At 44.7% G+C, this 12,355-nt stretch overlaps 1 protein-coding gene across 1 annotated transcript in view; it reads left to right on the top strand.

Moving 5' to 3' along the window:
• LOC144611400 (guanylyl cyclase C-like) overlaps positions 1-12,355 on the top strand; it is a 65,897-nt gene that overhangs the window by 41,632 nt on the left and 11,910 nt on the right. The window contains exons 15-21 of the mRNA XM_078430470.1: positions 143-247; positions 1,882-1,968; positions 3,629-3,761; positions 5,215-5,352; positions 7,399-7,487; positions 8,353-8,444; positions 9,580-9,738. Coding sequence (XP_078286596.1) covers positions 143-247; positions 1,882-1,968; positions 3,629-3,761; positions 5,215-5,352; positions 7,399-7,487; positions 8,353-8,444; positions 9,580-9,738 — 803 coding nt within the window. The remainder of the gene's footprint in view (positions 1-142; positions 248-1,881; positions 1,969-3,628; positions 3,762-5,214; positions 5,353-7,398; positions 7,488-8,352; positions 8,445-9,579; positions 9,739-12,355) is intronic.

Genomic DNA, 12,355 nt, shown 5'->3' with positions numbered 1-12,355 from the left:
TTAAGGGAGAATAATTGTGCAGTCTTTCATATGGTTGATAAAGTATAATGATACGGATGGCCTCTTCAGTGCTATTGCACCCTGACCCTGATATTACTAACCAGCTGGTTACAAAATCCTAAGTGAAAGTTCTTTATTTCAGTTGCTCGAAATCGATTACTATAATTTAACCAAGTTCTATGGGACGGTGAAGATCGGCACGGAGATATTCAAGGTGATTGAGTACTGTGAGCGAGGATCACTGAGGGTAAGTCAGACACATTTCCTTCAACTTCACTACAAATAATCGGAGCTCGGGGAATTGGAATATCGGATATCTGGGGCCTCAGCGGGAATTTCCAGCTTCCTTTCTCGGTTGCAGATTGAGGGAGTTGGGCAGAGTGTGCACCACAGCATCTTGTGCAGGACGTCAATCCCATTTTCTTTTTTTTTTAAAGCATTGTTTGACTCCACAAGGCAAAGTGTTCATAGGGCGGCACGGTAGCGCAGCGGTAGAGTTGCTGCTTTACAGCGAATGCAGCGCCGGAGACACAGGTTCGATCCTGACTACGGGCGCTGCACTGTAAGGAGTTTGTACGTTCTCCCCGTGACCTGCGTGGGTTTTCTCCGAGATCTTCGGTTTCCTCCCACACTCCAAAGACGTACAGGTATGTAGGTTAATTGGCTGGGTAAATGTAAAAATTGTCCCTAGTGGGTGTAGGATAGTGTTAATGTACGGGGATCACTGGGCGGCACGGACTTGGAGGGCCGAAAAGGCCTGTTTCCGGCTGTAGATATATGATATGATATGATATGATCTCCAGAACGTTGTGGATGTATGTGGGTCACTTCGAAGAAGAGGGGTGAGGGGAGAATGATAGTTCAAATCAAGAGATTCAAGCATCTCAAGATTGTCTGCTAATTTAGTTTAAAATAAGTGTATTTCTTTCATGTAGAGTCATAGAGTGGAAACAGGCCCTTTGGCTCAACTTGCCCACACCGGCCAACATGTCCCATTTACACTCGTCCCACCTGCCCGTGTTGGGACAATTTCCCTCCAAACATATGTAAATATGGTTTAATATAAGACCAGAATGCAAACTTGAAAACGTTATTTGCCTGAATCTGCTGAGGCGAATTTTGACTTGGAGGTCTGCTTAGTTTTGTTTAAGAAAATAACTGCAGATGCTGGTACAAATCGAAGGTATTTATTTCACAAAATACTGGAGTAACTCAGCAGGTCAGGCAGCATCTCAGGAGAGAAGGAATGGGTGACGTTTCGGGTCGAGACAAAGGAAGGATATAGGTGGAGACAGGAAGATAGAGGGAGAACTGGGAAGGGGGAGGGGAAGAGAGGGACAGAGGAACTATCTAAAGTTGGAGAAGTCAATGTTCATACCGCTGGGCTGCAAGCTGCCCAAGCGAAATATGAGGTGCTGTTCTTCCAATTTCCGGTATGCCTCACTATGGCACTGGAGGAGGCCCATGACTGGGAGTTGGAGGGGGAGTTGAAGTGCTCAGCCACCGGGAGATCAGGTTGGTTGAGGCGGACTGAGCGAAGGTGTTGAGCAAAAACAATCGCCGAGCCTGCGTTTGGTTTCGCCGATGTAAATAAGCTGACATCTGGAGCAGATGTTTTATTTTTGTTTTGTCTTTTCCATCCGTGGAAAAGATAGCCTGCGAATCCATTCCATGATCTCAATGCTGATACTGAGTAAAGAACATGACTGAGTGACCTGTACCAACCACCTGGGCCTGTGGAGACTATGACCTGCAGCCCTCACTGTATCCACTGTATAATTTGACATCGCTACCGGAACCAAGTTTGGTTAATAGGTCTCCGCAATGGTTATTAACTTCTGTTTGTCGTACAGTTTTGATTCTCTGCCTTGTTTCTATCAGTATGTTTTGAATGATACAATATCATATCCCGATGGCACGTTTATGGATTTGGAATTCAAGGTATCAGTCATGTACGACATTGCAAAGGTGAGAGTGGTTACTTGATTATGAGGAGCTGCTTTAAGCTCCAGTTCAGTCCAAGATTGAAAATAGACCATTCATAATTCAATGATTCAATTTTCTCACTTTTACAGCAAAAACCCCAGAAACATCAATTCAATCAAATGTGTAAGAAAATAACTGCAGATGCTGGTACAAATCGAAGGTATTTATTTCACAAAATGCTGGAGTAACTCAGCAGGTCAGGCAGCATCTCAGGAGAGAAGGAATGGGTGATGTTTTGGGTCGAGACCCTTCCTCAGACTGAAGAAGGGTCTCGACCAGAAACGTCACCCATTCCTTCTCTCCTGAGATGCTGCCTGACCTGCTGAGTTACTCCACCTTTTTGTGAAATCAATCCAATCAAACATCATTTGTAATTTTAAAAAATTCTGGCGATTTCTTAAATAGTTTCATTGCAAACCAGAATAAGTCAAACCTTTTCTTCCTGCTTAACGTCTCTGCGCATTTACCTGATTTTATATGTATGACTGTGTGTGAGTAAAAGGTTCATGGAGTCAGGGGCTACTATTTCACACAGATGATGGTAGGTATATAGAATGAACTGCAGAGGAGGTAGTTGAGGCAGATACAATAACAACATGTAAAAGTTTTTGAACAGGTACATGGATAGGAAAGGTTAAGGGTGATACTAGACCAAGTGGAGCCGTTGGGCCCAAACCTCTCCTGCATTGGTGCAGCACCCTCTCCTTTCCCCCTCCCTCCCTCCCTCCCTCCCTCCCCCCTCCTCCTCCCCCTCCTTTCCCCCCTCCCTCTCCTTTCCCCCCTTCCTCCCTCCCCAACCTCTCCCCTCCCCATCCCCCCCTCCCCTCTCCCCCTCTCCTCCCCTCTTCCCCCCCTCTTCCCTCTCCCCCCTCTCCCCCCTTCCCCTCCCCCCTCCCCTTCCCCCTGCCCCCTCCCTCCCTAGGAGATAGATTTAAACTTATAAATGTGAATAACTTTTAAAATATTACACCGATTTTAATGAAACATTTTCCATTAGCACCAAAGGGATGACGGGGAGTAAGGTGGGTCTAAAATTGTCGCGCTATCGTGTACCGTTTTGGCTGTAGTTCAGGAACAAACAAACAAACAAACAAACGAGAGTTTTAGTATATAGATGGGCCAAACGTGGGCAATGGGACCGGTGTAGATGGGGCATCTTGGTCGGCATGGGTGAGTTGGGCCTAAGGGCCTGTTTCTGTGCTGTATGATTCTATGACCATCTTATGAAACATTTAAAGGCAGCACAGATTTAATATAGAACATAGCTGCCACTACGCTGCCTTATCAAATATTCCAAGGGCAGATTCAACACAGTTTAAACAAAACAAATTAAAGTTCCCTCGGCAACATCACATGAGACTTTCCCAGGGCAGGTTAGGCAGAGCAGCAGAACACACGTCAAGAGGCAAACAATTAACTGTACAGTGAAATGTAAAATAGTCAACTAATAGAGCTAACACATTGCATCACATATCTTCACATCAAATATCCTGCATCAATCACATCAAGTATCATCTATCATGTTACATTCAATTTTCAGGTTCTACTTTAAAAGTCTACACCACACTGCATTGTGTTTATATGGATGTTTCATGCTGAACTCATTTAATTCGCAACTGATATATTGGACTTTATTTTTAAGGGTATGTCATATCTACATTCAAGCCACATAGGAGTTCATGGGAATCTAAAGTCGACGAATTGCGTGGTGGACAATCGGATGGTTGTGAAAATGACCGACTTTGGGTGTAATGCCATTGCTATGCCACAGAAAGGTGAACTTTGGAAAGTTTAAGAATGGAAAACACAGGGTCGGTCTTTTTTGTTATTCACTGACATGTGACAAAAAATCCAAACTGATTTACAAGGGACTGATTTACTGATTTAAAAAGGTGGGCAACAAGTAGGGGGGACATCTTGGTGGGTGACCAGAGTCTGAGGTAAAAAGTTGAAAGATCTTACGTTGGTGGGTGGAGGAGAGATGGTACGGAGTGTAATGAAGAGATTTATTTCACAAAATGCTGGAGTAACTCAGCAGGTCAGGCAGCATCTCAGGAGAGAAGGAATGGGTGACGTTTTGGGTCGAGACCCTTCTTCAGACTGATGTCAGGGGGGCGGGACAAAGGAAGGATATAGGTGGAGACAGGAAGATAGAGGGAGAACTGGGAAGGAGGAGGGGACGGGAGGGACAGAGGAACTATCTAAAGTTGGAGAAATCAATATTCATACCGCTGGGCTGCAAGCTGCCCAAGCGAAATATGAGGTGCTGTTCCTCCAACTTCCGGTGGACCTCACTATGGCACCGGAGCTCTAACTCTCTTTTAAATTCATCCAAAGAATTGGCCTCCACTGCCTTCTGTGGCAGAGAATTCCACAACTCTCTGGGTGAAAATTCTGGTCAATATATATCCCTCAAACATCATCACAAAAACATATTTGTATTTCATCGATTTTTGTGAAACTTTGCTGCGTACAAATTGGCTGCTGTGTTTCCCTAAATGTAACAGATAGCTTGCATCCCATAAAGTACGGTTGCCATTATTTTATGTAAAGTACTAACGTCCTTTGCACCGCTTTGTGACATCCTGAGGTTGTGAAAGTGTTTCTAGAAGTGCAAATGCTTTCCTTTCAGATGCTTCCACTTGTCTGTGCAAGAGGTAGAATGTGTAGGAAGGGACTGCAGATGCTGGTTTATAGACAATAGACAATAGGTGCAGGAGGAGGCCATTTGGCCCTTCGAGCCAGCACCGCCATTCAATGTGATCATGGCTGATCATTCTCAATCAGTACCCTGTTCCTGCCTTCTCCCCATACCCCCTGACTCCGCTATCCTTAAGAGCTCTATCTAGCTCTCTCTTGAATGCATTCAGAGAATTGGCCTCCACTGCCTTCTGAGGCAGAGAATTCCACAGATTTACAACTCTCTGACTGAAAAAGTTTTTCCTCATCTCAGTTCTAAATGGCCTACCCCTTATTCTTAAACTGTGGTTTAAATTGAAGATAGACACAAAAAGCTGGAGTAACTCAGCGGGTCAGACAGCATCTCTGGAGAAAAGGAATAGGTGACCCTTCTGAAGTCTGAAGATGGGTCTCGACCCGAAACGTCACCTGTTCCTTTTCTCCAGAGATGCCGTCTGACCCGCTGATTTACTCCAGCTTTTTGTGCCTATCTTCCAGAAGTAGAATGTGTTCATTTACGTACTTTCTCCCTCCGGCCTCTGTTACTAGGTCTGTGGACAGGCCCCGAACACCTGAGGGAGGAGGGAATATCTCAGAAAGGTGACACGTACAGTTATGGAATCATATGTCAGGAGATCATCCTTCGAAAGAATACCTTCCATACTCAAGCATGTAGCAACCCTGAAGGTAATACACGTCATAGTTGCATAAAGATAAGGGCTGTTTCTGGAATATCACAAATATCAACTGTTATTTGATGGATACTATGATGGCTGTTGATGGACACAAAGTGCCGGAGAAACTCAACGGATCAGGCAGCAGGACCTCTGGGTGATGCTTCGGGTCGGGAACCTTCTTCAGAGCAGTGGTATGTTTAGGTTTCTCTGTGACTATTTACCACATCATTCTAAACGGCAGCAAGGTTAAAGTTTCTTTCTTTCTTTCTTTCTTTCTATCACTTTATTTCGTACATGTTAAAAGACATCAATTAAAAAACAAAATAAACACAAAAAAACAGAAGAAATACAAAGAATTTCATCCATTACTTAACGTCTTTACATGTGCGAAAAGGAGTAGGAAGAAACGTGATCTTATTTAACCCTACCCCCGTTCCCTAATCAATATTTATCGTATTATCTATAATAACTAATACCTAAAATACATATATAACTACATATATGCTCACTCACCCCTACAATCATATGAATACACCTATTTACACAATAATATCTATATTAACTACATCTGATATATATACTTACATTAGGCCAATCATATATATACATATACCCGGCCATTTACATACAAAATATAAATACAAATATAGTCACCCACCCGTATAATAAGTCAGATATTAATACAAAAATACTCACACACCCTTATATGTTCATATAGATATACTTATTTAAATAATGATGTGTTATTATATGTAGACCCCTGGTGACTGTTAATCCCCCTCCTCACTGTACCTAGAAAAAAATCATGTGTTTATATTTGTTTTTAAACTGGATGATGTTTGAATATTGTTTTAATTCCGCATTCATTCTGTCCCATAGCTTTACTCCACTGGTTGACATAGAAGATCTTTTCATTGTTGTTCGAGTATTGCGAATCTTGAAATTTAATGTTCCCCTTAAATTATACCCCCCCCCCCCTCTCTTTCATAAAACATTTCCTGTAAGTTACTTGGTAGCAAATTCTGCATAGTGTGTTGGAAAAAAACCCTGCAAATGCTGGTTTAAATCGAAGGTGGACACACAATGCTGGAGTAACTCAGCGGGACAGGCAGCTTCTCGGGAGAGAAGGAATGGGTGACGTTTCGGATGGAGACCCTTCTTCAGACTAAAGTTTCTGCAAGCTGTTGTAAACTTGTTTAATTATCACTGGCAAACTCACCAGTTGTGCTTGCACTGTGTCACTGTTGGTGTCATATCATATCATATCATATATATACAGCCGGAAACAGGCCTTTTCGGCCCACCAAGTCCGTGCCGCCCAGCCATCCCCGTACATTAACACTATCCTACACCCACTAGGGACAATTTTTACATTTTACCCAGCCAATTAACCTACACAGACCCCACAGTGAAACCACCGGGATTTGACCTCCATCGCGAGCAATGGCTAACCCTGAACAGGATCCGCACCCTCCATCACCTGCACAAGTGGGGGATGACAGACAGATAGCCCTGCTTGCGACTGCAACTATCCAGACCAGACCATCACACACATCATATCATCATATATATACAGCCGGAAACAGGCCTTTTCGGCCCTCCAAGTCCGTGCCGCCCAGTGATCCCCGTACATTAACACTATCCTACACCCACTAGGGACAATTTTTACATTTACCCAGCCAATTAACCTACATACCTGTACGTCTTTGGAGTGTGGGAGGAAACCAAAGATCTCGGAGAAAACCCACGCAGGTCACGGGGAGAACGTACAAACACCTTACAGTGCAGCGCCCGTAGTCAGGATCGAACCTGAGTCTCCGGCGCTGCATTCGCTGTAAAGCAGCAACTCTACCGCTGCGCTACCGTGCCGTGTCAACTTCATTACTATTGCAACGCAGTGGAGAATCTGAGAACTCTAATCCCTTCCCGTTTGTTTCCACAAACATGAGAAGATTGAAGCCCTTGGAGCAAAGAGTTTACTGATGCTGTGAATTATGAACCCTCCCATTTGTTGCTCAGATGGTAAATGGATTGTTTACCTTTATTGTTTGTCCAGAGAAATTGAAGAGGGTGATGATGGCAAATGAATCTGTTCCACTTCGACCCAGTCTTCCTTTGGAGACGGCCACGGACAGAGAACTGGAGGTAAAAGCAAGGAGAAGTTTGAATGATTGAATTGAATTGAATTGAATAAATTTTATTAGCCAAGTATGTACACATACAAGGAATGTGCCTTGGTGCTCCGCTCGCAAGTAACAACATGACGTACAGTAAACAATTAAGAATAAAACATAAAACATTAAGAATAAAACACTATAGTTTAAACGTGTGAATGAAATCAAATACCAGAGCAAAAGGAGACTACAGACCTTTGGTTGTTGAGTAGAGCTCCTGCTCGTGGAACAAAGCTGTTTTTATGTCTGGCTGTGGCATCTTTGACGGTCCGGAGTCGCCTTGCAGAGGGAAGTGCCTCAAAGAATTTGTGGCCAGGGTGAGAGGGGTCAGAGATGATCTTGCCCACTCGCTTCCTGGCCCTTGCAGTGTACAGTTCGTCGATGAGGGGGAAAGGTTGCGGCCAACAACCTTCTCGGCTGATCGAACGATGCGCTGCAGCCCCCAGATGTCGTGCTTGGTGGCTGAGCCAAACCAGACCATGATGGAGAAGGCGAGGACAGACTCTACGATGGCAGTGTAGAACTGGACATCTTGGTCCCAATGGGTTCAGACCTGATTAACCCTTAATCAGAAACTGATCAGTATTCCGTCTCTCTAACTTCAGGTAGGTTGATCCAATGTAGTTGGAATTACCCCATGACCTCCCCACCCCCGAGACTTTTGTTGTCTACGAGTTCGGACTAAATTAATCTAATGTCTATCTGCAATCAAGTCAGATTAACTTGATGTCCCGTCTCGTCCTGTCCCGTCCTCCCCTCTCCGAGAAGAGTTCTCATTAACTCCAAGTGAGCCCAGATTTCACTATTGATACTATTCATGTCTTTTCGTGTTCCAGGTGTTCGGGCTGATCAAGAGCTGCTGGGAAGAAGATCCAGAAAAAAGACCAGACTTCAAGAAAACTGAGGCCACACTGGCCAAAATATTCAGGTTAGTGGAGTTCAGGATGAAGCTTGTAGTTGAGCACACAATGTCTGTACCCAGGAAGGGGCAACACATTTCAGACTCGGGGAAATCCAGAATTATGTACGAAGCAATTGGCATGGGAACAGGAAGGAGCAATTCTTCATGCCAGCCTTCTGCACCGTTTAATCAAAGCACGGGTGATCATCCAGTATCTTGCATCCCATGTACTTGGGGAATGGATTTGTAACACTTACTAATCTGGCTTGGCAAAGTCTATGAAGATTAGAGTTGAAATTATTGGTCCACCATCCACCTTCACCCATCCCCCACCGCTCACAATACACATGCACGCACGCACGCACACATACACACACACACACACACACACACACACACACACACACACACACACACACACACACACACACACACACACACACACACACACACACACACACACACATACACACATACAAACAAACATACACGCACACACATATGCACGCACGCACACACACACACACACACACGCACACACATACACCCACACACATACACACACACACACATACACACATACACAGACACACATACACACACATACACGCACACACATACACGCACACACATACATACATGCACACACATACATACACACACACACATGCGCACATGGACGCATGCACACACACACACATACACACACACATACACACACACACCTGTAGATATCCCCCTCCCACAATGCTCCCATCTGTCAACTCCTCCAGGTCTGCTGTGCTGGGATTTCTTAATTGGCATTCATTTTCCTCTGGTGCCGTGCTATAAATCTACCTTAAATTCAATCCTGATCCGCACATGGGCTGAAGGGAACCTTCCGACCCCATGTCTTGTTGTTCTGGACTGAGAAACAGTCATTGCCAATTTTCTAGTTTGAGCACCATTGAGAATGTGCTGGCAAAGCACAGTGTAGTGTGTGACGGTGGATGGTGGAGTGCCTCGGGTCAATGTCCCTTTGATGGGGAGGGCAGTGCCCATGAAGGGGGGGGACATGAGACCACCCTTCTCTGCAGCTTCTTGCGATGGAATTGCCGCATCAGGCCATGACGATCCACGGTGTAGTAAAAGCTGCCTCAGGTTGTTGTTGACTCTCTTGCAGCACATTCCACAGTGAGACCAACAAGAGCTACATGGACACGCTGATCCGTCGGCTTCAGATGTACTCAAAGAACCTGGAGCACCTGGTGGAAGAGAGAACAGTCCTGTACAAAGCCGAACGCGACAGGGCAGATGAGCTGAACTACATGCTACTTCCCAAGTGAGCAAGATTTCTACCAGGCTGGTCTGTATCCTCGGTTTCTGATAGCATTACTCTGGATTGTCATCTCTCCCGCCAGTTGGCGGTCTGCCATCCCATGTGCAGGTTTCAATGGTTAATCTTGACGTCTGATTAAGCATCTAACTGAAGGTAGACACAAAATGCTGGAGTAACTCAGCGGGACAGGCAGCATCTCTGGACAGAAGGAATGGGTGACGTTTCGGGTCGACTGGATGGCTGTAAAGCTGAGAAAATCCTCATCCTCACTGGCCCTGTTACTTACCCCAGAGAGTGAAAATTGGAGTCACTGGTGCAAATAGTATTGATAAATTCAAGGGGAAATTATGTAGGCATGTGAGGGAGAAGGAATGTTGGTTTAGATGTACAAGGATGGGAGAATTGTCAAAGGAAACAAACACGGGTATGTCAAATCTTCACCTTCTTATCTGTCACCTGTTGAAATAATCCATTGGTTTGGTTGTCAGCCCAGATGGGTCTATATGCGCAGGAAGGAACTGCAGATGTTGGTTTACACCGAGGATAGACACAAAATGCTGGAGTAACTCAGTGGGACAGGCAGCATCTCTGGTGATGTCACCCATTCCTTCTATCCAGTGTTGCTGCCTGTCCCGCTGAGTTATTCCAGATGGGTCTATAAATTGATTTAACATCTTCAGGGGCCTTGACATGGTAGATGTCAATAGACAATAGACCATAGACAATAGACAATAGACAATAGACAATAGATGCAGGAGGAGGCCATTCAGCCCTTCGAGCCAGCACCGCCATTCAATGCGATCATGGCTGATCACTCTCAATCAGTACCCCGTTCCTGCCTTCTCCCTGTTCCTGTCGAGGTGTATCTCTTATACACGAGCAATCCCACAGCTGCGCGACCTTGCTTCTTATCTGTTTTAATACACAAGCTAACACTATCAGACAAGGGAGTAATTTAAGAACAAAGAACCCCTATATGCCTCTGTCTACTCCCTATCACTCCTTGAGGGACAAACACATTCCATTCCCAATGATAACATTTCTGCCACAAGCATCCATCTTACTGCTTTCTACTGAAAATAAGCATTCATTTTATATTAGCTAAAACAATAATGTAGGTTAATTGGCTGGGTAAATGTAAAAATTGTCCCTAGTGGGTGTAGGATAGTGTTAGTGTACGGGGATCGCTGGGCGGCACGGACTTGGTGGGCCGAAAAGGCCTGTTTCCGGCTGTATATATATGATATGATATGATGAATAACAAAAGAAACCATCTCAACTATCTACAACAAAATGTCAATATCTCTAATTAACTATATCAGCTAATAGCATATATTCTCATTTTCACTCAGGGGAGAGTCACGAACTAGGGGATTACAAAGACAGGGACTGGTCATTTAAAACTAAGGTGCATGGAAACAACTTCTCTCAGAGGGTGGTGAATCTCTGGAATTCTCTGCCCCTGAAGGTGATGAAGGCCCTATCATTAGACAATCGACAATAGGTGCAGGAGTAGGCCATTCAGCCCTTCGAGCCAGCACCGCCATTCACTGGGATCATGGCTGATCATCCCCATTCAGTACCCCTACCAATAAGGTATATTTAAGTTTGAGATGGATAAATGTTTGAAAGATCAAATGATCTCGTGGGATACAAGAGTTGTGGGGAATTGGCACAGAAGAAGACTTGAAACCATTATAGATCAACCATGAACATATTGAACGGCGGGGCAGGCTTGAGTGGCCGAATGGTCTCCTCCTGCACCTGTTGTCTTGTTTTCTTGTATTCTTGGCTTCATGTCTTTCCATTATTCACTCTTACAGTGTGGTCTTGATCTCATACCAAAAGTTGTAATTGTAAGACTGGCCCCCAATAAATTAAACCATGTCCAGAAAACGCAGCAAGTTCATGGTCATGGAGTGGAGGAAAGTACGAGTACAGACGCTCCCCGACTAACGATGCTTCCACGTATGATATTTTGTGTTTACAATGGTGCAAACGCTGGGCAATGGCAGCGACCCGCAGCTCGCCTCCGGCCACGTGATCAGGCGTATTTAAATGCATTTCGACGTACGATTTTTTCGGTTTGCGATGGGTTTATCGGAACCTAACCCCATCGTAAGTTGAAGAGCACCCGTATCTTCAGATTCAAAAACATGGTTAAAGGGTGCGGTGGTTTCGATTAATTTAGAGATACAGAGTGGAAACAAGCCCTTCGGCCAACTGAATCCACGCCGACCAATGGTCACCCGCACACCAGTTCTATCCTACACGCCAGGGACATTTTACGGATCCCAATTAACCTACAAATCTGCACGTTTTTGGAATGCGGGAGGAAACTGGAGAACCTGGAGAAAACCCACACAGTCACAGGGGGAGCAGACAAACTCTGCACAGACAGCACCCATAGTTAGGATCGAACCTGTAGTCTCTGGCGCTGTAAGGCATCAACTTGATCATTGCACCACTGCGACGCTCTCTCTTGGAAGATCCATTTGAAGTTTAGGGAGGTCAATGTTCCTGTGAAAAACAATTGAATGTTTTACTACATTAATGATGCTCTACGAATACACGTCAGTGTCATTTTATCCAACTCTTCAAATCAAAAGGACCACATTTC

The sequence above is a fragment of the Rhinoraja longicauda genome, chromosome 40 (genome assembly GCF_053455715.1).
Source record: "Rhinoraja longicauda isolate Sanriku21f chromosome 40, sRhiLon1.1, whole genome shotgun sequence".
NCBI classification, from domain to species: domain Eukaryota; kingdom Metazoa; phylum Chordata; class Chondrichthyes; order Rajiformes; family Arhynchobatidae; genus Rhinoraja; species Rhinoraja longicauda.
This window is presented reverse-complemented; position numbering and strand designations above follow the sequence as displayed.